Source organism: Giraffa tippelskirchi, chromosome 6, assembly GCF_054371585.1.
Source record: "Giraffa tippelskirchi isolate mGirTip1 chromosome 6, T2T-mGirTip1v1.2.pri, whole genome shotgun sequence".
Classification (NCBI taxonomy): Eukaryota; Metazoa; Chordata; class Mammalia; order Artiodactyla; family Giraffidae; genus Giraffa; species Giraffa tippelskirchi.
In genome coordinates this window covers 56,391,205-56,418,265 of record NC_137280.1, presented here as the reverse complement: position 1 = coordinate 56,418,265, position 27,061 = coordinate 56,391,205, and the positions used below count along the sequence as shown (strand labels likewise).

General features: G+C 44.1%; 1 protein-coding gene across 4 annotated transcripts in view; it reads right to left on the bottom strand.

Moving 5' to 3' along the window:
• The window catches only part of LOC145509345 (suppression of tumorigenicity 18 protein-like), a 230,319-nt gene that overhangs the window by 33,016 nt on the left and 170,242 nt on the right, over window positions 1-27,061 (bottom strand). For all 4 annotated transcript variants that reach the window (XM_081497961.1, XM_081497960.1, XM_081497959.1 and 1 more), the window contains 7 exons: window positions 24,604-24,803; window positions 16,269-17,054; window positions 10,532-10,666; window positions 9,297-9,387; window positions 8,228-8,332; window positions 5,214-5,401; window positions 2,794-3,005 (listed from right to left, as the gene is read on the bottom strand). In XM_081497961.1, the coding sequence (XP_081354087.1) occupies window positions 2,794-3,005; window positions 5,214-5,401; window positions 8,228-8,332; window positions 9,297-9,387; window positions 10,532-10,666; window positions 16,269-17,054; window positions 24,604-24,803 (1,717 nt within the window). The remainder of the gene's footprint in view (window positions 1-2,793; window positions 3,006-5,213; window positions 5,402-8,227; window positions 8,333-9,296; window positions 9,388-10,531; window positions 10,667-16,268; window positions 17,055-24,603; window positions 24,804-27,061) is intronic.

Genomic DNA, 27,061 nt, shown 5'->3' with positions numbered 1-27,061 from the left:
GCCAGAATCTCTCTAGTCCATCAACAGTGCTTCTATGCTCAGCTCTAGAAGTCAAGAATGGGGAAAAGCCATGTATTTCTATATCCTTCTTTCCAAACCAAGAACACAAGAGGTCTCTGGATTCTGATCAGCAAAAATAAACACACCAAACACCCACCATAGAGGAAGCCCCGCATCCTGGTGGAGAGAGAATCAGGCTAGTATTCAGTGCAGAGTGAGATTGTTTACACTTAAATCCTACATGAAACAAAGGGCACGGAGCAGAGGGCATTGCGGACAACAGAAACGGCCGGCACAGGGCACTGCTGGATTGGAGCCCATATTTCAGGGTTAATTACTTTGGCTTTTTTTCTCTCTCTCTCTCTTTTTTTTCCTACAATAATTACTTTATGTGGTTTCAGGAATGTATGAGGTTCTCTTTTATGGTCAGAAAACAGAATTCAACCAGGATAGAATTCTGCAAGCCGTTCGAGTTGTGTGCAAATGCAGGCCTGGAGGAGGGGGACATAAGGTGACAGTGCAGGGGGCCACACTGATCCTATTTACCACCCACGATGTCCAACGAGACCATTTTCATGGGAAAAAGGTTTTGAAAACTACCAGCATCACAGATTCTCTAAAAGCCGACTGCCACACTTTCTGCCCCTTCCACTCTTATGGTCTCATCCATGGTTGGGCTTCTGCAGTTAAGGTGTGGTTGACAGTTCTGGGGCTCGGACATTTGGGGGGTTCCTGTCATCTTTGTTGGATTCACTGCTTGACTTCAGCAATTGATAGAACATGGAGAATACAAAGGTAAAAGGCAGAAATTGGGAGGAACCAAACTGTATCTATCTGTGTAGAGGAAAAGCCTTCACCCTACAACCATTCACTCAAGTAAATTTAAGTACCATTAACCATTATAATATTGGCACTTTTCTAACGTGTGTGTGTACTCAGTCACTACAGTCACGTCTGACTCTTTAATAAGACTCCATGGCCTGTAGCCCACCAGGCTCTTCTGTCCATGGGATTCTAGAGGCAAGAATACTGGAGTGGGTTGCTATGCCCTCCTCCGGGAGATCTTCCCGATCCAGGGATCAAACCCATGTCTCATGCATTACAGGTGGATTTCTTACTGCTGAGCCACCAGGGAAGCCCCTTTATTCTTACAGGACAGCCTAAACTGACAATAAAGCAAAGAATGAAGACAGTTTAGTATCACTCCAATGAGCTGCACATTAGAATATCCCTTTAAAAAGGAGAAATGCATTCAGATTTTTAAAAATGAATTTAAGAATAACCAAAGTTACATTCTAAAGGACCCCAAATCTTTCATTTATGTAAATAATCTCTGACTGTAATTTCTGGGGAAATTGAAGTTTTCTTTATATTTTTGAGGCAATGTGTTTTTCTTTGTGTAAGGAACTCATTTGTTTAAAATGGTTTTTGAGTGGTTTTTGGCCACCAACTCTTCCTGGGGTTTACTTGGCTCAGACCTGTCCAGAAGCTAATTCTGATTCTTCTGTCAAATGCGCCATGCCACTGTGTGTCCTGCTCTCCTGAAGGCCTGGCACGCACACAGGTGAGCAGCTGACTGCACCAGGACGGGCTGAGCTTAAAGGGAAAGGGGAGAGAATGCCTGTGCTCACTGAGTTTGGGTTAGAGTTTAACTGGGGCACCTTCCACCCAGAGCAAGGGGAACTCTCTTCTCTAATCACCACTTCTTTGGTGGCTCAGACGGTAAAGAATCTGCCTGCAATGTGGGAGACCCAGGTTTGATCCCTAGGTCTGGAAGATTTCTGGGAGAAAGGAATGGCTCCCCACTCCAGTAGTCTTGCCTGGAGAATCCTATGGACAGAGGAGCCTGGCAGGCTACAGTCCATGGGGTTGCAAAGAGTTGGACACGACTGAGTGACTAACACTTTCCCTCTTCTCCAAACCAGCCTGGGCATGCTCTGTCAGCTAGTTTCTGCCAGCTAGGTAGGAAAACAATTTCTTTTAACAGCCTTCCGTGTAGACAGAAGTTACTGGCTCTCGCTGCCTGCAACCAGTTCTGGCACCCTCATCTGAGGGTCACTGTTACTCTGGAGCATCACAACTTCCTCCTCAAAAGCCAACACACAAAGGATCTTTGGTTTTTATTTTCATCAAGACATCCTAAACACAGATGTCTACTTCTCCTTGTTAGTTGGAGAGGAGAGGTTATTAGAGAAAGGTGATTAATTTTGTGAGCTCCAGAAAGATGGGAATCTTCAGCAACTTCCTGGAATTTGGTTCGGGATTTGAATTTGGGCCCTGAGCTCTCAAGAGCCCTTGATCCTTCTCTTATTGACTTAATGGACCCAGGTTTTATGATGTCCTTCAAGAAAACTACAGCATCTCAGACCATTTTATGCTCTATGATGGTTCCACACAAAGTAATGAGATGTCATGAATTTTGCCATGTTTTACAAGTGGCGGTTTCATTAAACACATCCTACCATCTTTGATTCTCAGACAGCGAACAGTTTCCGCTGTTCAGACAGATTCTAGTGCTGTCTGTGTTCATGCCGCTGTGGCCAGGACCCAAACACAAAAAGAGGTTTGGAATCCACTGGGCTCCCCAGCCTAGTCTCCACACCCCCCAACCCAGCTTCCGTGCACAACCTGCAAATGAGCCGTGGTCTTCCTGCTTCTTGAACCCACCAGGTTCGCCCCTTCCCAAGACAAAAGGGGCCAGGCCACGGGGGTAGTGAGCATGGCCAGGATTGCGGAGGCAGCCTATCCTCACGGTGAGCCTCTGGCCCCCCTCTGGGCTCTTGGCCTGCCTACCTTGGCGTGCAGACCCTGCTGTCTGTTGGCGAGGATGTCAGCGGCTTCCCGGCAGCGGGTGGACAGGTTCAGGATAGCCGCAGCTGCTGCGATGTGGGTGTCTTCACTGCGCTGGCCGGAGCCGTAGGAGCTGGCACGGCCTGGGCTCTGTGTGTGGGCGCCTGCACTCGGCAGCCGGGGGGGAAATTTCCCTGGACTGGAAAAATGCTTCGCTGTTGAAGAGAGATTTGATCAGCAATTGCACAAACATGGATTTACTCATTAAATAGACTTGTTTGAAAGACAGAACTTCTTGCATGAAAATACGTGAAGAATACATAGAAACACACTCCATTCTCTCTGGGTACCTTAAATGAAGGTTATTCAGATTGGTTTTCACTGGAGTTCACAGATCAAACTAGGTGACTGCTGAGAAAGAAGGCCTATTCTCTTAATATTTTTTGTATTTACACGTTTTATGAGGAAAAACTCTAACTCAGGTTACTGGGCACGTGCTCTGGCAGCACAGGTGGTAAATATGGTAGATTCAAGTCTACGCTAGTGAAACTTATCAGGGACTAAAGAGGCTTAAGGCCACAACATCCACAAAGAGTGTAGGTACGAGAATCAGCGATCCCTGTGGAGGAAATGGATTGTTTCATATTTGTTCTCACACTAACAATTTATACTTAGATGCAGAATTGCATGTTTTGCTATTTGTTATGCAGGTTTGTTTTGTGCTTAAATCAGTAGAAGTTTCTGTTCCTCCAACTTGGTGGACTAGATGAGTAAATGATGAAGCTTTTTTTTTGTTTTTACTTCATTTTTGTGTTCAGGTGCAGGGCAGCAAGTGGGGGATGGACTGAGCTCAAGTTCTCAAGGTGAACAGAAAGGCACTGAGTTATCAAGGCTGAGTCCTCCCTTATGCTTCTGCTATGGGTACCAGGGTGTCCCTGAGAGAATTAAACATGTTTCTCTTTACTCTGGGTGTTTGCAAACATCATTCAGGGACCGGGAGGCACATTCAAAATTTAATGTGGGATATAAAGGCATTTGGCTGTTTTACTGTATGTAGTGTTTATTTTAAATATTTGACCATTATTTTTCATAAAATAGTTTAAAACATTACCAAATGTTATTCATGTAGTTATAAAAATGTCACTGAAAATTCTACTTTTTAAATCAGTATCCATATTATATGAATATTTAGAAGGCTCTTATTAACTAGCTTAACCTGAACTAAACATATATGTATGTGTGTATATTTTATATATATATAAAATAAAACTATCTGCATATAGATACAAAACACTGTGTGTGTATTTGTGTGTATAATTTTCCCCTTGAATCTAATAGGTTGTCAGTGGTTACCTATGTTGGCTATACTTTATTTTTAGTAAGAACAGGTAAACCAATCTTTTAGAGTACAATATATTCTAGTTGATGGACACACTCCTTCCCAGTCTGTTTACCCACTGTTGGGTTTTATACGGCATTCAAGTTCTTTGAGAAATTTGGTGATTCATATCACAGAAGGGAGAAACATCCTGTGTTCTAAGAGCACCACATCTAGGTAACAACTATGTGTCAGATCAAAGGGAGTCCAGGGATCTGCACAACGCTGTAAAAAATTCATGGTCTACGGAGGACTCCAACTGGGGGATCATTTCCCTTTGTAGAATCATTCCTGGATTTATTCCCAGGTGAAAAACCTCACCTTTTCATTGGAATATTCAAGGACTCTAAACAACTGGAGAAAACGGTTAGTAAAAACATCAAGTTTTATGTGTTACAAGTGCCTTTGCACTATGACCATCCATTCAGATGTGTCATTGTTAGAGAATGAACACGTTTCTGCATTAATTCTTAAATCTGTGAGTGAACATCTCCATAGCCACACTCTTTTTCCCTAGTAAAATCTTGATTTCTGAATTGTAAGTTTCCTCTTAGACCTTTCACTTTTTCTCCCACCTTAAGTCTGAAAGCTTTTGCTAATGCAAGTAATACTTTAAGTAGTCTTTCACTATTTTACCTATTAGATTTTCATAATTTTAATATGAAGTAAAATTACTGTATTATAATAGCTATTGCAGTTTTCAGTGTACTAATCTCAATCCTGGCTAAATGAGAATTAAATATTTTGTCAGAATTACTGTATTTAGATTCAACAATGGCACCATATTTGTAGAATAATTAAAACATGAACTATTCACCATATTCAGTGTAACATCATGTAATATCAATAGTACTGATTAACTTATTATTACTATTATTTTATTTCACTGTATATTTTCTCTCCTCCCAGCAATAGTATATTACCTATTAAATATTGCTGAATATGACCAATGAATAGTATATTACCTATTTAAATGCATCCCCTCCCATAACACACACATACACAAGACACATTTTTTGGAATAAGTATTGGAATTCAAGCTTACATTCAGGAAATGGTGGTGTTTTCCGACCTGTTTGTACAAGGGGGCGTTTACCAAAAACCTGGGCATCGAAACTGGCGTAATCAAAGGGTACTTTTCCAAACTTCTCTTGCTCTTTTGACACCGTGGCTCTGGGAGAGGTGATGGCTTGTGATCGGAAGTTGAATTCGATTTGCTTCACCAAGCTCGTCCTGAAGAGAGAGGCACAGAGCTCGAGAGAAATAGGAGGACACTCTCAGTGAGCGTCCCAGCGTCAGAATTTAAAGCAGGTCGGATATTTCACATCTGTAGGTGCTACAGAGACATGCACTGGGGAAAAAAGCTGTGGTCACAGCCGGATGAGGTGGAAGGACAAGGAGGTGCTTTGGGCCCTGGGTGGCCAAGTCGGGGAGTGTGGGGGCCAGTTGTACATGGCTTGTCTGAGTCTCTCATCAGTAACAGAGGGAACATCATCCTCAACTCATTAATAAAGATGCTTAAGGAGCAAGTATGTGATGTCCATTTGCACTCTGAGCTACTCAGAGAAAAGGGTCACATTACTATCACCAGGGCACTGATAAGGTGCACACATCCCGCTGTTCATCAGAGTAGCAGTGAAAGTCATGATGGTTGCTAGTGAGGAAATGTCATCATAGTCTATTCGGCAGAGCCAGCAGGACCCTCACGTCCAACAGGGGCAGTGTCAGCAGCAGAGACTGGATTTCTGAACCATGAACTTCTTCTGAGCCTTTTTACTTTTTTTCCCCAAAGTTCAGATTAAATGCTTTTGCTGTGTTAGATAGTATTTCAATATCTTATCTATTAAATTGCCATTGTTTCAATATGAATTGAAGTTACTATACTAGCTATTACATTTTTCAATAGAGTTATCTTAATCCAAGCTAAATATGACTTAAATATTCCTTTAGAATTACTGTCTGGATTAAACCAGGGCATCATGTCTGTGCAGCGCCAACGTCAACCAAGGAAAACACAAATGTTGTGGTGCTGGGGTCTAAGGCTAAATAACACAAATATATCTTTCACAATTTAGTAGTATCAAAATTTATTATTTTTCTTATTTTTCCCACCAAAAAATACTTTGCTCATCAGAATGTCAAAGTTTCTGTGATATTTCTTGGATTAGGTAAAAAGCTTTTGAGTGCTACATCAAAGTATTTAAGTGATTAGTTGATCTTGTTATGGCATAAATAACTAGATTTATAGCCTTAATATTGCAGCAGTGTTCTAGCCTAAAATCATACGTCTCTTTTAAGAAATGGGTAAAATGAAACAATGCTATTTCTGCGTTTGATAAATAACCTCTTTAGGGAACTTCCCTGATGGTTGAGGGGTTAAGAATCCAACTCTCAATACAGGGAAAACAGGTTCGACCCCTAGTTACGGAAGATCCCACATGCCATAGAGCAACTAAGCCCGTGCACCACAACTACTAAAGCCTTCAGGCCTAGAGTCCATGCTTTGCAACAAGAGTGAAAGAAAGTTAAAATGTTAGTCATTCAGTCATGTCCAACTCTGTGCGACCCCATGGACGGTAGCCCGCCAGGCTCCTCTGTCCATAGGATTTCCCAGGCAAGACTGCTGGAGTGGGTTGTCATTCCCTTCTCCAGGGGATCTTCCCAACCGAGGCATGGAACCTGGGTCTCCTGTATTGTAGGCAGATTCATTACCATGTGATCCACCAGGGAAGCCCCTGCAATAAGAGAAGCCACTGAAACTGGAGAGCAGCCCCTGCTTGCCACAACTAGAGAAAGCCCTGGAGGCAACAAAGACCCAGCATAGCCAAAAAAGAAAAAAAAAAAAAAAACTTACTTAGGGAGAAACTAGAAAATACAGTAATACTGACAAAATTCTTGTTATAAGATTTTTAATTGGTAGCTACTCAGTAATTCATCATGATCTTTGCTTGACCTATCTTTTTCACTCATGTAATTTTGATTCTTGGCAAAGTCATGCCAATTGCCCCCTTTAATTAAATCTGCAGAAGCAAGTATTAAGGAACACCATATCTTGAAAATGTTCCTAATAACTGTTTTTCTCAGCTCAGTGTCTCAGTAACAACATTGAAGATCTTGTTATCTGTTGTAATCCTGAAATCGTGTTTCCTGCATGTGTGATTTTTGTGTTAATAAGCGCATCCCTTCATACTGTGTTGTCCTCTGTCATTACTTAGGTGTACGTAAAGCCCTCCAAAGTGCTTGAGACAGTAGAGGACCCAGGACCAATAGGAGGTATTTTATTACTAGTTACCAATTTGGAATGAATTTCTGTTTTAAAGAAACTATATGTATATCTGAAAGAGAAGGGTGAATATACAGCATCACATATTTTGAGTGATGAGATTTATGAGATGGAAAGGTTACATCAACCATAAGTGGCGTGTACCCGACTCTGTGGAGGGCTTGCATTGAGTGACACAGAATTTTGATTAATACATGCCATCATATGAAGTGAAAGTGAAAGTCACTCAGTCGTGTCCGACTCTTTGTGACCCCATGGATATACAGTCCATGGAATTCTCCAGGCCACAGTACTGGAGTGGGTAGCCTTTCCCTTCTCCAGGGGATCTTCCCAGCCCAGGGATCAAACCCAGGTCTTCCGAATTGCAGGCGGATTCTTTACCAGCTGAGCCACAAGGAAAGCCCAAGAATACTGGAGTGAGTAGCCTATCTCTTCTCCAGCAGATCTTCCCAACCCAGGAATCGAACTGGGATCTCCTGCATTGCAGGCAGATTCTTTACCAACTGAGCTATCAGGGAAGCCCATGTCATCGTATACTTCATATCTTTTTGATTCATCCACATTACATAACTCTGCATGCAGATTAATTTTAAGTTGAACTTCTGGAGGGTCTAGCAGTTCATTTCAGTGACATGATGATGAACTGGGCTGGCCTCTCAAGTGGACAGTGGCTGCTGTGCACTGAAACGAAGGTGGCCCGTGGTGCTGACACGTGGGGGGCGAAGGACCCTCAGTGTAGGATCTCCGAACACAGGGAGCATAGGGGACTGTCATACCTGTGACCCTGCTCAGGATACTGTCCGGTTTTAGGAGAATCAAGCTGACTTTTGTCCTGGGACATTGCCAGTTTTTCAGCTGCAGCAATTGGACAACCAGAAAGACTGTTAAAAAAAAAAAAAGGTGGGCAGATCTGAGTTAAAAAGAGAATGTAATCTGCTTGGGCACCTACCTCACTCATCCTCAGTGCACCAAATGTTAAGTCGTAATAATATTAATAGTTCTCTTAGCACCATTCTCATCCTTAAAGATCCCAGAGGGCTTCGCAAACTACTGTGTCAATGTTTGTCCCCAAACCTCATCTCAGAGGTGATAGAAAACAAACTCATTTTAAAATCAAAATATTATGTAAAGGAGATATAACTGAATTATTTGGAAACTTGGTAATATTTTAAGTATTAACAGAATGCATTCATCCAATGGCAACTGTCCAACTATAGATAATTCCATGGTATACTAGCTTAGGGTCTTTGGCAAAATGTTAGGAACTTAATTTTACATCTTAGTTTAAATGGAGAGTGCAGAATATAAGTTTTCTGGCAATATGCATATGCATCAAATAGTATCTCATGATTACATAATCTATACATAATATATGTAAAACAATAAGCATTTTACCAAAATATTTACTTGTATGCAATACATTTGTACATAAATGCACATATGTGTTTTAAGTTAGTTGCGATCTCTGTGGAATAACTCTCAATGAAATGAAATGATGTTTACCTTCAGTAATCTGAAGCTCTATGGTGACTGCTTTAATGCACACTGGATGGGGTTCAAGAGAACACCTAAGCCACTCTTTCCAATATCAAACAGCTCTGGGGAGGTTCAGAGCAGAGGTCACGCTCTGTGTGTGTCCCTATATGAGTATCTACCCCTGATGTTCAAATATGACATTTTTTGTTAGCTGCTCTATGAAAATTTCTAGGGAAATAATGAGGTATTTTATCTGTTACTCTCCACACATTGAGAATATTTCTTATCTATGTCAAGTGCTAACACAGTTGACAGTGATCCAGCAATTGTGATAACACAGGTAAGTCCCTGGAGTCTCATTCGTATTACCTCCTGTGCGTGTTGCGGTTGCTGTTCACATGCCCTCGTCCCGTGCATCCTGGGGTGGGGCACTTGAGCACATTTTCATGCATGGCAAGAACTAAGCACAAAATAGCACAGAAAAGAAAAGAGCAATTTACTACCAGTACATCACATGCCAAGAAACTAATATTTCAACTTTGCATTCAAATGAATTTAGTTACAATCCAGCTTACTCCCTTCCCATACAATTTCGGGTTGAAGACCAGGAGCCCTTGTGAACGTCCAGTATTAAACGTCTTTGGGGCGGCTGGCACTGAGACATGACCATCAGGGCAGGTTGTGTGGCCTAAGACGTGTTTCAATAAAAGGCTCCAAAATAGAGGACGGAGCCTGCAGGTATTTCAAAGCTTAGGAGCAGCTCTCCCCTCCCCTCTCCCTCCAGTTTTGGGGCTCATGGGGGGGGGCATGGATGGAGGGACCAACAAGGCCCTCACTCAGGGCCCTCAGCATCTGCAGGAATGTCCTGAGCAACGCCTCAGATGCCAGGTGTTCCTGCTACCAAAAGAGGAGGGGGACACAGGTGAAGATCTGGAATCTCAGGTGAGAAAGGACCATAGGGCACACAGAGCATCACTCAGGCCTTTTATCTCCTGTATATTCTGATGCTTTGACACTGGGGTCTCGCTGAATCTGGGGAGATGGCCCCACCTGGGGTTCCCTAATTCCTAGAGGTTGTAAACACTTTTCAAATGCAAACCAGACAATTGGAGTCCACGTCTGACATCCTCCCCCATCTGACTCTCACTCCAGGACACTCTCCACCTGTCCTAATCCCCAGGGCCAGGTCCCAGACAACCATAGACAGACCCCAAGCTCCAGAGCTCACTGGAAAAATTCCAACTGGTCGATCTGAGACCGGCTTACTTCAGCGAAGGCTCTTGCCAACGATTCTTCCCCACTCTCCTCAACTCCCCACCTTCCCTGCTGGCCCTGGTGCTTCCCTGGAGGCCCTGCCTGGCCTGAGGAGCCCCCTCCTCTTGGGAACTGTGAGAAGCAAGTTATGTTTTCAACATCAGTTATCTCTTGATCTACTGGCCTCACTGCACCCCAATTTTTCATGAATACACTGTATTTTAAAACTCCCAGCTAGAAGGGGATTGTCTTGACACAGAGACAAAACTTGGTGTTTCCATGTCTAATCCCACACTGGAGGAGGAAGTGGGCGACACCATGGAGTTCTGTCAGGGCCAGGCGGCACTCACTCTCCAGGGGGACCCGCACTTTGTGGGGGCACCCCGAAAGGCTGCGGTGGTGGGGGTACAGTCCCGTCACGTGCCCCGTGCCGTCGCACCCAGGGATAGGGCACTTAGTCTCCCTCTTCTCAGGCCTCGGTGAGTCTAAGGAGGAAGGAAATGGAAAGACAGCTGGTCAGTCCTCGCCCTCCCTTCAGAAAGCGGCCTTGTGGGGGCGGCCTCCTCACGCTGCTCGGTCTCCACATAATAAACACTAGCCTCAAACCGCCCTGAATAAGACCCTCCATTAGGACCCGCGGGAGCAGAAAAAGTGCTTTCTTTCTGACTTTCTTGGTATCTTAAGCAGAGGCTGAGACAGGACGAGGGTGTGTTGAGACACAGGGGCGGTTTCAAGTTGTCATGTCAGATCGTAGCTGTGAAAAATCAGTCCTACACCAGAGGATGAATAGGCTCGAGAAAAGCAAAAGAGAAGGAATTTATTTAAACCCACACTGTTTCTTACTGAGAGAATCTGGAAAAGCCAGGCTCAACCATCACACGATGAAGAAGCTGTCCTATTTGAGGAGGGACTGCCTGGCCAGCCCAGAGGCTCCTGGTGGCAGGTGCAGTGGCCCCAGGGCTCTGGGTTCCAGCCACGTGGGGAGGCTGACCACACAAGAGGCCACCTCTCGCCACTCCTGGCCGGTGGACAGGGCCGCAGGGGCCCGGGAAGCCTAGACCCCCGTGGTCCACAGCCCTGGATCAACCTGCCCCAGCTGTGGAGGAGGAGAGGCTATGGTTTCACTCCTGATGCAGAAATTGAAGACGGAGGCCTGGCAAGGACGCGTCCTTGGGGGAGACCTGCAGAGTGTGGGAGCACAGAGAGTGGGAGCACAGAGAGTGGGGCAGCCTGGCGTGGTTCAGAGGGCACTGTCAGAACATGGTTGGGGGTGGGGGTAGACCACACACGCAGCTGACAGAGGAAAGGGACATCTAGTAACCCACACAGGCAGGCTGCCTAGAGGGCGTGGGCTGAAGACAGCTCAGGGTCCTCATTTTCCAGCACACATGAGGCTGGGGGTTAGATGATATGTGTGAGTATGTGTGTCTGTGTGAGCATGTGTGCTCAGTCCTGTCCGACTCTTTGCGATCCCATAAACTGTAGCCTGCCAGGCTCCTCTGTCCATGGGATTCTCCAGGCAACAATACGGGACTGGGTTGCCATTTCCTTCTCCAGGAGATCTTCCTGACCCAGGAATTGAACCTGTGTCTCCTGCAACTCCTTCATTAGAGGTGGGTTCTTTACCCCTTAACCACCAGGGAAGCTTGAGGGTTAAATCAAGGATTACATCAATACATAAAATAAATGAGGACTAACATGAATATGTTCATATTCATGACTGAGAGGGTAGACAAGCTTAAAAGCAAAATGCATTCTCAGAGCTGGAACTGCACTCTAACTAGTGAGTGAAGTGACAATGCCAGCTTGGGACAGGTCTGTCCATCACATCTGGGGCTTCTAGAGAGCCAGGACCCAGAACAGGCAGAGAGAGTGTCAAAGAAAGGACCAGTGTGGTGCGGAGGCTGCAGCTTATCAGAACTCCAAGCATCAGGAATCGGGAACACATGATGCTGAGAGCGAAAGTCAACAGTCCACGAAGTCCTGCCGCAGGGAAGCCACGGGTGATGGGTACGGGCAAGGTCCCAGCTGCGAGGATGCCGAGGGCCCATATGCTCCAGCTCCAGAGGTGGCACGGAGCACCAGGCAGCGCTGCCCAATGAATATCGTGGAGAGCAGACGTGCCTCAGTGTGGCCACGCCACCCCAGTTTTCAGAGGGTAGACTGTCCTGGGCAGATGGGCACAGCAGGTCGTGTGTAATGCCATTATTGGGGGCGGGGAGGGCTGGTTTTAACAAAGCGGGAGGAGCCAAGGACCCTTGGAGTTAGAAGTGCTGCCTGGGGTGGGGGGCCAGGGATCGGCAGGGAAAGGACGCAGTTGGTGGGACAGGACACTGGAATAGCCGGTGTACGTGCTTCCTGAGTCAGGATTTAATGCCGGGATGTGGACACTACACTGTTTTCTGTGAGAGACAAAGGGACGCATGAAGAGTTCTGACATGTTGTATGATTTTGTGGGGCTATTTTTCACTGAGTCTGAAAATGCTGCCAAATTTCAAGTTCGTTTGGGTACAGAATGTCTGCAGGAAGCTAGTCAAAACCCTCGATGTTTGATTAACATGAAATCGGGATGGGGGGGTGCTGACACCCCACAAGAGCGCGTAGGAAAGAAGTGACCTGAATTCTGATGGGCTCCCTCCCTCGGATCTCGGCCAGGTTGAGGCCGCATTTCCAAACCACGGTGAGAGGTCTGGCCGTGCTATCTGCCTGCGGGAAGCCAGAGGGGGTGTGGGAGATAAGGGAGGCTGGCCCCTGCCCAGGTGGGGGCTGTGTCTGCCAGCCCCTCCTTGTGGGAACAAATATGCCCACAATGCTCTCTAGGGGCCAGCCCTGTGCCTGAACCAAGTGCAGCAGCAGCTCTGGGGGTGGGAGGGCTCTCTGGCCTGGCTATTCTTTCTTCATTTTCTTTCCTGGATGCTGCTTAATGAAAACGACCTTGTACTCTGGTGACCTGACATCCTGATGGACTCGTGGGCTTGTTCCCATGGCTCCCCTTCACCCTGAAAATGTCACAGGCTATAGAATAAATTATACGGTGACTCTACTTACACTGCGACCCAAAATCTCCCTGTGGCTGATGGCAACAGGACAGTCAAACCTGGTAACTGAAGACTTGAGTGAAATGATACTTTAAAATCCTGGTATTCTTGGAGAGCAAAGTCCCACGCCCGAGGCACATGGGAAATTAGTGCTAACTTGTCCTTGTTTAATCACTCTGTTGTGTCCAACTCTTTGGACCCAATGGACTGTAGCCCACCAGGCTCCTCTGTCCATTGGATTTCTCAGGCAAGAATACTGGAGTGGGTAGCCATTTCCTCCTCCAGGGGATCTTCCTGACTTAGGGATGGAACCTGCATCTCTTGCACTGGCAGGTGGATTCTTTACAACTGAGATGCCTGGGAAACCTGGTGTTAACTTAGGCGCATGGAATATACTCTCAAGAGAAAAAAAACAGCTCCTCTTATGAACCCACACCAGGGATGAGAGGAAGAATATGAACTTGGACATCCTCTGGGAGAAGCCTGAAGTCCCTGTAGTCGGCTTCACCGTTCTGCCTGTTTCTTCCTGTCTGGAATGAAATTCCCTGAATGGACTTGACACCCCAAGGCATGACCTCACGTCCCCACCCCCCACACACACACAGGCTACACCGTGGACTCATCTAGTCCCATCAGTGATTCTCTAAGGCTCCACCGTGACCTGTATTCCATAACTCACATTCTATTGCCTTGTTAATTTTTGTAAACAAAGAACGTTTTGAAAGTTCTATAAAAGAGACCAAAGTATTATCATGTGTTTTAAACTGTGGCACAAAGTATCTCCAAAGTTGATATTTCACTGGCTGAAGATGCCATCAGTTGTAAGAGGAAACATTATTCTGTGTGCCAGTGAGAAAGGAAAAACAACTGAAAACTGACACACCCTTCTAATTTTACAGAGATGTTAAAATGGGAAAACTGTATGTCTTAGAAGGGAGGAAATAGAGTGCTTTGGAAATGATAGCGTTTTGGAATAGGAAGTAAATTTCATCTTTTTTTTCTGATTTTGTTGTTCATTAAAACACATATACACGCACACACACATACACACACACACGGGTAAGTTCCATAAGCTGAGTGTGAATGGAGTGCTCAGGGCTGCTTATACAGCGTCCTGCCCCAGACTACATGTTGTTCCTTAATATTCAGCCCTTACAGTATGTACCCAAAGAACTACTTGTCTTATCCCTCACCAAATGACATTATTTTATTCTTTTTTTCTCAGCACTGAGTTGCAACACAGTATTAGACAAGATTACAGGTGAGTACTAAAATGGACTTAAAATATCCACCTGATTTCTTGATAAATTTCAGTGATCAGAACATCTAGCCACATAGCACATTATTCTCATCAACCCTGTAAGTCCCCAAACTTGACCTTCTCTAGGATATTCCTCCCCTAATTCTGTGGTTCTCAGATTTTATGGTGTAGAAGAATCACCTCAGGAACTTGCTTTTAAAAAAGCAAGTTATGCACATGAAAAGATGCTCAACATTGCTAATTATTAAGAGACATGCAAATCAAAACTACAGTGAGGTACCACTTCACACCAGTCAGAATGGCCGTCATTAAAAAGTCTATAAACAAAAAATGCTAGAGAGGGAGTGGGGAAAAGGGAACCCTCCTGCGCCACTGGTGGGAATGCAAACTGGTACAACCACTATAGAGCACAGTATGGAGGTTCCTCAGAAAACTAAAAGTAGAGTTACCATATGATCCAGCCATCCCACACCTGGGCATGTATCTGGAGGAAAACGCGGTTCAGTTCAAAAGGATACATACACCCCAGTGTTCATAATAGCCAAGACATGGATTAACCTAAATGTCCACTGACAGAAGAATGGATAAAGAAGATGTGGTACATACATACAATGGGATATTACTCAGCCATAAAAAAGAATAAAATAATACCATTTGCAGCAACATGGATGGACCCAGAGATTATCATACTAAGTGAAGTAAATCAGATAGAGAAAGACAAATATCATATGTTGTTTCTTATATGTGGAATCTAAAAAAAAAACAGTACCTATCTATGAAACAGACTCATGGACATAGAAAATGAACGTATGGTTACCAGTGGGGAAGAGTGGGGTGGGAGGGATAAATTAGGAATTTGGAATTGACATATACACACTACTACATGTAAAATAGATAACTAACAAGGACCTACTGTATAGCACAGGGAATTATACTCAATATTCTATAATGACTTACATGGGAAAAGAATCTGAAAAAAGAATAGATATATGCATATGTATAACTTAGGGCTTCCCAGGTGGTAAAGTGATAAAGAATCCACCTGCAATGCAGGAGATGCAGGAGGCACAGGCTTGATCCCTGCATAGGGAAGACTCCCTGGAGGAGGATCCAGTATACTGGAGTAGGTTGCCCTTAAGGACCACCCCCTTGGGAAACCCCACTTAACTGAAGGACTCATCATCAGGCCCACACAGTGCAAGACTCGGTGGTGGTGGTGGAGTACGTCTTCATGGGAGATACAATTTCCCAAAGTCTAAGGATCGATTTTAAGGTCTTCTCCAAGCACACTGACTTTCTCATTCAAGTTTGGTTCAGATGTTTCCAGACCCAGAGTTACAGAGCTTGTTTAAAGCATAGGCTTATAAAGGAATTAGCTCTCAGTCTTGCTTGCAAGTAGCCTGACATTATTTTGAAACTCCAAGCCAGTGAGATGATCCAAGAACGAGGGTGGGAAAGAACAATTAAAATTCAGTAAATACTAATGTACTTCTAACATATTCAACTTAGCACTTTTTTAAAAAAGTACTATATATTAAAAAAAAAGTCATATTAAGAGAAATACATTCAGTGATTTTTCTTGTGTGTGAAAACCATGTAAAACCAACCAAGCTTGATCTGAGAACAAGCTAGAGAACAGGAGAAAAATTTGGTAATTTTATAGTACAAATTAGATTTTTAAACTGTGTTGTCAAAAAGCTATCTGGCAGAAGCAATCAAATCTCACTCGTTCCCCATCCCCAACTCTAAAGCAATTTTAAATGAAATAAAAGCAAAACCGGGTCTTACGTTTATTGGGAAAGACTTGTCTTCCACCCACGTCGATGACTTTGGTTTGTCTCCTCTCCCCCGAGAGATGCTCCAGCAGGAAGCGGTCCAGCTCCTTGTAGGTGTTGTGGAAGACGCAGCCTCGCTCAGCCTGCAGGGCGATCGCCTGCTCCAGCAGACTCAGGTTCCCCTTGGCTTTCTCCAGGGCAACGGCCTCCTCCGTCCCCACAGCCGGACACCCACGACCGTGACCGCGGTCCTCACTCCCTGGGAAGGAGGGCTGGGCCGGGCCATCTGATGGGTCCAATGGAGTGTCTTGCCTTTCTGTTTCTGAATCACATGCATTTTTGCAGGAGATAAACTTGTTGCCTTCAGTTTTTATTTCAGGAACTTCCAGTAGGTCTTTCCTATCATCCACTAAAACATACTTTGGGGCCCTCGGAGGTTTGGTTTCTTCTGAGAAGTTGGAGCCACTGTCCCAGCCATTCTCCTCACCTTCAGAGTTACTGTCACTGTCGGAGGAGGGCAAGAACCGCAGCTGGGAGTTGTCAGTCTTGTCTTTTCCATCGTCGGAAGGAACCATAAAGCACTCGTCCACTTCGTCTCCCTCTGCTTTTAGAGACTGGATGCCGCTGTCGTTTAAGTTTTCACTTATGGTCTGAACAGATGCACTTTTTTCCAGTGTCCCCAAGTGCATTAGAGATTTGACCACGAGTTCCTGATAACAGCCGTATCTGTCTTCCTTCCCATCTGAGTTTTCTTGTGCGGTTGAATGAAACTTCTCTTCCATGGGTTTTATCATGATTTCTTCAAGGAGAAAAAGAAAGCCATTATTTGGAAAACAAAAATGAAAATATTTTAAGGAAATTACTATGACCAATAAATAGATAGACAGATACATATATAATGGGCTTCCCTGGTGGCTCAGCAGTAAAGAATCCGCCTGCAGTGCAGGAGACAGGGGTTCAAACCCTGGGTCAAGAAGATTCCCCGGAGGAGGGCATGGCAACCCACTCCAGTATTCCTGCCTGGAGAATTCCATGGACAGAGGAACCTGGAAATCTACAATCCATAGGGTTGCAAAGAGTCAGACACGACTGAAGCGACTTAGCACACACACATACATATATAATAGATGCAATATGTGAATATGTGGACTCTATAAATTTTATAAACTTTGGGTAGAAAAATATACACTTGACAAAACAAAACAAAATAAAATTCAGACCTTAATGTTCTTGAGAATTACCTTTAAAGAAATGAGCTATTTGAATTTTCAACACGTCAGAGCTAAGTGTGTTTAGTTACTGAAATAAATGCTCAACCATCAGTTCTGAATGTGAAATTCACATTACTGTACCTCTTATATTTGCAAGTCTCAGCCAACTGGAAGAAAATCAAATATATGTCCTATTATACATTTTAAAGTAAGTATTCATTGGTTTTCTCTGCTAGCTGGCAATATATTTTCAAAGCTTATTCAGTCAATTTTATCTACTTCTGTAGTGTCCCAAACAAACTTTAAGATTTTATGGAATGTTAGCTAAAATACACAACACATCTACACAGAGATGGTAACTAAAAGAAGCCCTGATCACTTTCATACTTGTAACATGAAAATTCCACACCAAGGGAAACAAGTAAATGGAAAAAGAGGAAGATGGAATAATGTCTTGATTAGTAGCACAGCTTCTGGCCTGGAACCCACGTACACTTATGTGAAAAGGGGGGTAGGGATGGTTGGAGGATGCTGAACGTCAGCTAGTTGTTCCCAGTCCTGATGGTCAAGAAGGCCTGGGACTGAGGACAGGCGCCCAAGTACCAGTCTGTCCATGTTGTATCCACGTCCAGAGTAGCCATCAGTGTCACCCTCCTTCCCTCTCAGCAGTGGCCTAGTCTGGGTGACAGATTGTGTGTGTTTATTTACATACACTGTCCCCGTGCAAACACACCAACTGAGGTGCGGGTCCGTGGGTGCCCCAGCCCCAGCCTGGCATCTGGGGAGGGGTTGCCCAGGGAGCTCAGTGCTTGCCAGGATGTGAAATACACCAGACAACTCGGCAGTGGTCCCTGGCATTCATGAAGACAAAAAAAAAAGCAGGACCATTTCTGTGTCTCTACAAGCAGAGTGGGGGATGGGAAGATAAAATAATAAGCCTCCTTAAAGACTGTTAAAGACACCAAGTGCAGGGCATTCTGCGTTAATGCACGTCTTGAGAGGGAAGAAAAGCACAGGCGTCCCGTGGAAGGGCCGCGGGACAGGGTGTCTGTGTAGAAGACAATATGCCTTTTTTTGGGTCCCATTTAATTTTTTATAAACATTGTCTCTGACAAGGACACTCAAAAATACATCTCCATCATCTTCCTTTCTGGTAATTATCTCCCTAAATCAACACTGGACTGCCAGGATCAAGTAAATATTGCCATAGTAACTAAAAGCATTTTTGGATGAAGAGAAGAATTGAGTCACAACACTAGCCCCTTTAAATACCACTGATTATAGGGTGCAGTCCTTTGTTGGGATCTATTCAACATAAACTGAAAAATTTAACATTTTACTTCCTAGAAAAGAGGCTGGCAAAACCTAGCCCATAATATTTGAGAGGATGGTCTATCCTCTTCTGAATTCATATCAGAGGAACTCCAGGTTTAAATAATATATTAAACATAGTCTAAAATGCAAATGAAGTTTTTCTCAATATCACGGCTGGCTATTAAGAGAAAGTGTAAAGGGTTATGATAATTTTAGAGTATTATGAACTACAGAAAACAAATAAAAAGCGTTTTCCGTGAATATGCTCAATTCATTGAACTATTCTCTCAACTCCACTTAAGTACCCACATGTGTACAATAATGATTTATAGACATTATACCTAATTATGCATATTTGGGCTGTGTGAGAGTGCTAACAAAAGCTCTGGAAAGCAACAATTACCTCTGTTGCTTAGCTACATAGTTTAAAATATTCCTATTAAGTGCAGATCGTCGGAGAGGCGGGGTGACAGCCGCGCACGTGTGCCCGACAATGCGTGTCACCGAGCCGCTGCCAATGCGAGTGTTTTGGGTCATTTCCAGTTTCCATAATTGTTTGGTTCAACTGTTGGTTATATGCTAAAAGAAAATATTTATTAATTATTCTTCAGAAAGAGAGGAGCCCTGCCGGGAGAGGTGCCGGCGTGCGGCGTCCGGGGGTTTCCAGGCATGCTCAGCAAACCTGCCAACCAACCTGCCACGCGCCCATCCCCACTGCTGTCACTGTCATTGCCACCGAGAGAGACACTGAGTTCACTTCGAGCCTGACAGATCTGTGACGGGGCGCCCAGGCTCCCTATATTCTCTATGCTCATGCAATTTTATTTTCTGGGGTGGCTCAGTGATCTATTTTGTGCTTCTGCCCCTGCAATAACCCAAGAGACCTGCATTGGGGACCTCATTTGAATCTGGGCCTGTGTCAACTGCGATGGCTCCTCAGCCTCATGGGAGAGCAGGTGACACCCTACAGGTCTTCAATAAGGGATGGACACTGTCCCTTTCCTGACGCTGCAGCAGAATGAGTGATGGTGGAGGAGACATAGGAGCCTCCACCCAGACAAGGTGGGGCCTGTCTTCATTCAGAGTGAGTAGTGACCTGCCAGCCATGGAAGGGCCCAGTCTTGCATCTGAAGAAGACTCAGCCCAGGTCACCATTGTCCACGTCACACACGCTACGATCATCAGCTGCCTTGGGGACGGGAGGGTCTGTGCACAGCATGGAGGGAGACTCCCCTCCAGGTTTGAGGTCCAGAGACTTGGGTCATGACCTGTGTGATCTCAGGCAGGCCACTGTCCTCGGAGTCTGGGTCCTCATCTTTAAAGCAATGGTGAGGGGCTCCCCTGGTAGTCCAGGGGTTGAGAATCCACCTTTCAATACAGAGGACACAGGTTCGATCCCTGGTTGAGGAACTAAGATCCCACATGCCTTGGAGCATTGAAGCTGGTGCACAGCAACTACCAAATCTGGTGCTGCCAACTGTGGAGCCCAGGGATTCTAGAACCTGTGCTCCATGACCAAAGAAGTCCCCTCGTGCTGCAACTAGAGAAAGCCCTCAAGCCACAACAAAGACTCAGCACAGTCAAAATTTTTTTAAAAAAATGATGATCCAATATCCCAGTAACCAATGAGCCAATGACAAGATATCCTGACAATAAACTGGTATGTCCCTGGTATGATGTCCAGTTACTTATTTCATTTGATCTTCACAACAACTCCAAGAAAGGTACTTTTGAATCTCTTCTACCAAAGGGAAACCAGGGTTCTAAAGAGCTAAGGGCTTGCTCAGGTTCACATCGCCAGCCAGTGGGGGGCTAAGAGTCAACTCTGAAGCCAGGTGCCTACTGTTTGCCCAAATCTGGATACTTTCAAGACTGAATTATAGGAAAATGCTAAAATACACCCGTCAGCTAACTGGTGATGAAAAACAACACAACCTAATGTATAAATAAAAATACATAAAACAAACACAACAACAAAACAAAAACTAACAAAACTAAACAAAAACTAACATAGTGCATCTCACAACAACACGTAATGGAAAATTCCTCTGGTACACTCCTGGGCTTGGAGAGGGGCAACACTTTCCTTGTAGAGCAAAAAAAAAAATTAAACTTTTTTTGGTGGGGAGCCTGATATGTAAAAGCTCACATTTGTTGATTTACTTTACACCAAAGTCTCTTCTCTGAGGGGTCTAGTAATCCTGAAGCTACAGAGCACTGATCATCCATGCATGTCAGCTGTTCTGCATCAAAATGGCTTAAATGAAATCCTCCTGGTGGTCCAGTGGTTAAGAACCTGCCTTCCAATGCAGGGGACATAGGTTCAAGTCCACGTTGGGGAACTAAGATCCCACATGCTGTGGGGCAACTAAGTCTGCATGCTGCAACTAGAGAAAGTGTGGTGCTGCAACTAAGACCCCATGTAGCCAAAAATAAAAATAAATAAATAAATACTAAAAGAAAAAAAGTCTCTGAAAGTCACAACATGTTTTGAGTTTGATTCCTTTAGTATAACTAAGTTTAGGATTTTAGTTCTGTTTCTAGCTAAATGATTTTTACAGGTAAATTAGTTTTCCAGGCCTCCTGAGTTATGTCAGTTTTGCTGAGAATAAAAGCTCTAAGACATGAATTAGTCTTTCAAAGTTTTTAAGTGGGAGTGGCTTATCCCTTACTTACTGTTTCTTGAGAGATAATATGTTCAAAATATCACCACAGCCCCCAGAGCTCCTACGAGTGTGAGGAGTTTCTCAGATTCACAAGCTAGTGCTCACAGCCTGGGGAGGACTCTAGACAATGTTCCACTCCACTTCTTTCCTTCATCTGCACTGGGAATGCACGAGCTCGACCTGCCTCCTGATGGTGCTTTGAAAGCTCACCTTCTGTTTGCCCCAGTGAAAAAGGTGCATCTGCATTGTTTTGTCTAAATTTTCTTCTACCTATCACTCTTTTTCTAAAAATGTTTATTTATTTTGGTGTACTGGATTTTTGTCACAGCATACAGGATCTTTAGTTGCAGCATATGGGATCTAGTTCCCTGACCAGGGATCACACCCAGGCCCCCTGCATTGGGAGCTCAGAATCTTAGTCACTGGACCACCAGGCAAGTCCCTCTTCTATTATTCTTATTGCCCATGGGCAGCTCTTGGAAAGATAGCTGGCAGAAGGCATATGGGGCACAATTTTGCCATTAAAGGAACTCAAGCTCATGACCTTAGCTTTCATGAGCTTATATCCTCTCTCATCACCTAAACTGCCCACTGAAGACACAATCAGGCACACACCTGGTCAGGTGAATACCTTGGGGCATCTGGATGGTAGATAAAAGCCCTTAGGCTGGGCTTGGATAAAAACCCAGCTCTCTTTCTCTCTGAGGGACTTGCTTAGGAGGCTGAAGGCCACTTAGAGTTTTCCTCTCTCAACCAGGGAAGGGAGCACCTGGGACTGGTCATTTCTGGACATGTGACTTTGTGATTTGACATGGTAGGGACTTCGCCCAATCTGCCTTCTGACGGTACTCAGAGCATGAGGATTGGATTATGGAGCATGGTTAGCTGAGAGATCAGAATCTTGCTTGTCCTTCAGTTGTCTCTTAATTATCTTCTTTCCAACAGCTACAAGCTGCATCACCTTCAGCATTAACCCGTTTGTCCTCAGTGGTCTCATCTGCACACCTGTGGTCAGAATTACCCAGTCATGTCACTGTTGGGTGGGTTAAGTGATATGATTGATGTGCTCAGGATATAGTAAGAATCAAAAGTAATGGCCACCACAGTGTAAGTTTAGCATATTCATTATTAGTAGTAGTGGTTCTAATATTGAATATAAAAAAGAGTGAACCTTTCTGAAGCTGCAGAGAGATGTCTGTCAGTGTTATAAGTGAGTATTTAACTGAGAACATTTGACAGTATATTTTCCTGGTCAATATTAAGCACCTACAATGATCATTCAGCGACAACAGAAGGTGGGAAGCCAGGGAGCAGGTACAGACCTGCTCCTCAGGGCACCTGCAAAATGTGTTGGTGTAAAAGATGCCCATTTTCTTGAGTACTTGGTAAATTAATGTCAATGGTATTAATTATTGTGTGTGTATAAGCTGTGCTCAGTCACATCCAATTCTTTGTGACTCCATGGACTGTAGCCCACCAGGCTCCTCTGTCCATGGGATTTCCCAAGCAAGAATACTGGAGTGGGTTGCCATTTCCTACTCCAGGGGATTTTTCTTACCCAGGGATCAAACCCGTGTCTCTTGCATCTCCTTATACCTCAAGTCTAACCATACTAAATCAAGGATTTTCCCTGACACTAGATTCAACCTGCAATTTTCAGGAATCAACAAGAAACTGACTAGCCCAAGGAAACAAACAAACAAAAAAGTCAAGGATGATAATTTACAGATGAGCCATGAGGCTTTAAGACATATGTTAAATACAGAAAAGCCAGGAAATTTACTCCAACACTAATAAATACGAATACAATTGTTTTAACTACAGAACTTCACATTATTTGCAAGTTGAGATTACTGGAGACCGATGATTGTGATCTAAGGTTTGCATCCACTCAGTCAATACACTTTGACACTTTTTCTGTTAACTCCCATTGCAATTACTACCATTCTATATACAATAGGTATTTATGACCTAAGAATCTCATTGCCTTAGGCTTGTATAATGTATACTTCTTTCCAAATGATAATTTATTTGGTATATTTTGATAACTTAAAAGCACATTCAAAAAAATGTGTATGTAATAGCACATGAAAGTGAAAAGTGTTACTTGCTCAGTTGTGTCCAACTCTTTGCAACCCATGTACTGTAGCCTGCCAGGCTCCTCTGTCCATGGAAATCTCCAGGCAGGAATATTGGAGTAGTTTGGCATGTCCTTCTCCAGAGGATCTTCCCAACTTAGAGCTCAAACCCGGGTCTCTCACATTGCAGGTAGATTCTTGACCACCTGGGCTACCAGGGATGCCCATACGTAGGTCTAATAGCAGATACGTACATTTAATTTCACTTTCTAATTAAGTCAAGCTTTAGATCTCCATGTATTTTTAAAAATAAACTTTTGAGATACTTCGCATGTCCTTCAATGTCAGCCTCATGCACAAAGTGGTCTGTGATGGTCTAGCTCCTGGAGGTACTGTGACAACCAGGTCTAGTGGGTGTGACCGTGAACTGGGGAGAAGCACATCCTAAAAATTTCAAAATAAAATTAGGGATGGGGGATTAAGAGATGCAAACTACTATGTGTAAAATAGATAAGCAACAGGGTGTATCATACAGCACAGGGAATTATAACTGTTTATGGTATACAATTATAACTGTTTATGGTGTATAGTAAAAATACCAAACACTATGCTGTACACCTGAAACATAATATTGTAAATCAATTAAAAACATCAGTAAAAAATTAACAAAATAAAATTTCAAAATAGAGACTGCATCTCATATGTCATTTGGAAATGTAAAGCTCATTTTGAGGTGTTCTTTTTTAGGGATTGAACATCCGCCCCATTGCTGAGTCAAGGTCCTCTTCAACTGCAAGGCTGAGCAGCTTTTACCTTCTGCGGAAAAAGGCACAGCCCAAGCTTGTGCTCTTGCAAATAGCCTGGGGGCAAGAATGCTCCGTGGCTTGTGTTTGACCTCCCCACAGTAATGGTGGAAACTGGTCCTCGCTAGCGGATGCTGAGGGAAACCAATGTCTGGTTTTGATCCCACGTTGGGATGTGCTTTTCCACCACACATGCGGCATGTTCCCCCTAAGGTGTGCCTGGGTCTGTGTGCTGGGAAGGAAGTGAAGTAAAGCTGGGGCCAGGCCCCAGGCTACCTGTGCTGGGGTGATGGTTGGTTTCCAGGCAATCATCCTGCCCCTCTGCCTCCATCTGGTCTGCATGTCCCTCCTCGCAGTCCACGCTGGGGCTGTAGTGTCGGGGCTTCATGAGCAGGGACTTTCTCTTGTTGACCGGGACCCCCAAAGCCTGCTCCCCGGCTTTCCTCTTCTTGACCGTGGTGCAATCGTGTGCAGCACTGCAGTAACAGACACAGGTTAAGAACATGGCAAAAGAGTTCACGGCTGCCTGACCCTTGACCATCACCAAATAAACCCAAATGAAGTTGTGGCCCAGTTTGGGATTAGTTGTCGGCACTAAAAAACACCCGGTGAGTTGAATCCATTAAACTGTGTAGATTCTATTTTACTGCTGATCAGAAGAGTTAAAAAAGAAAAATCATCCTTAATCCTGAGTAAGCATATGTTAATCTGAGCTTTGCCTGGCACTAGACTAAATACCCAGGGACGGATGAAACAAGATTTGCACTGGTTTGTTAATCCCAAGAAAGAGCTAATGTGAAAAATATACCACCAGCTACAAGAAATGTGTCCAGTATGGATAAATCACAAGGTTTTTCGGATAGTTGTTTGCTACTGAAACTGCTTATCTCTGCCACAGTTGCATGTCAAACTTGAAATGCCATATCCTGGGCTTTGACTTGAAAGATGGGGCATTAAGAGGGGGGGTAGGGGGAGGCTGTGAACATTTGATCAACCCATCTCCAGGCACAGAAAAAGTGGAAGGATGCTCATGGCACTCTGCCGTTTGAGTCTCACCCATTTGGCGCACAGAACAAACAAATAAAAGGAGGAGAAAGGAGATTGGATTTCACAAAAATGGACCACAGTTTATCCTTACTTCTGCTCTTGTATAGTTTTATTTGGAAGTCCTCCTGAGGATGGCCCTTTGAAAACACATTTCCTACATATAGCTTGCTTGGCGTCAGTGCACCTCACTCTGTGCTGAAGTTAAGACAAACATTCTCTTGGTGAGATCTAGGAAGACCAGAGGGTTCAGCCAACACTGAGTCTCTGACATATATTTATTAAATGCTCTTCAGAGAAAAATGGAAGGGCTTAAGATGAAAAGATCCAGAGGACAGAACCCTGGTTGCAGAGTAATGAGAAATTATTTATTCCATCTCTAAAAGAAGGTTGAATATTCAGTAATATTAAGACAGGGCCTTAAATTGTTCTCTTAAAAACATCAATACAGAGAAATACCATTGGTGGCCCGTTTGTGAAAATTATTTGATCACCACCATACATGAACTCTTGGGCTTCCCAAGTGGCGCAGTGGTAAAGAATCTGCCTGCCAACGCAGGAAACTCAAGAGACTCAGGTTCTATCCTTGGGTTGGGAAGATCCCCTGGAGAAGGAAATGGCAACCTGCTCTAGTATTCTTTCCTGGAAAAATTCCATGGACAGAGGACCCTGCCGGGCTACAGTCCGTGGAATCACAAAGAGTGTGACATGACTGAGCACAAGCACATATACATGAATTCTTGACTTCAGAAGGGTAGATTTTAAAATTTCAGAAGAAAAATGAGTGCTATTCTTTCTGGGAAATAAAAGATTCTGGAAGGAGGGATAATTCAAGAGGGTTAGAAATCCCTCAAAAACAAAAAAGATTAAAAATTGAGAATTGAAGATTATCCTAATGTGGAAGAGAAGAGCAAGTTTCTGAGATAAACTAATGTGCTTTGGCAACATTTCTCTGATGAGCCCAAATTTAAAGTGACCGTGTACAGACGATGGGGTAGAATAGAATCTAAGCAAATGAGCAGGAGAGCAGACAGGGGCCTTCAGGAGGTGACTACATGGCCCGAGCCTGGCCAGCCAAGCAGAACAGTCTATGACACATGTGTCCTATGTCAGGGGAGCAAACGCAGACAGAGAAGCAGAGCTCCCAGGCCCCACGCCTTCTCTGGCCAGGAGGACAACCTGTGAAAGGGGAGGGACAGGAGAAGAAAGCTCCCAGGAATGTGAAGAGGGTTCAAGAATCCCCCTAAACCAAGTCTCCTAAACCAAGAGCATTTCCATCAAGATGCTCACAAAATACTCAAGTAAGACCACTTAACCACTATCCAGAACCAAGAAGGTTTACGGAAGATGAAAGAGGCTTCCAGCAAATGACATTCAGATACTAAAACGGGGAAGGAAAGTGGACTCTAAACACCAATGTAAGCAGAGCATGGGCTCTGGAAAAGAGGCTGGGAAGGTTTATTCAAACAAAGCTTCGTCAGCACCAGGAAACACTGATCACAGAGATCTGGCTGGAGGACTTGGCCAGTCCCACAAACACCATTTCTTTCTGATGGTTGGGGTGATGGATGAGGTGGAACATCTAGTTCCGGTGGGATTCTTACAGATTTTGCCTTGTCAGTATATATTTTTGAAAATAAATTATCTCCTGGAGCTACATAATTTGTTCTCATTTTCTTTTTTTTTTAAT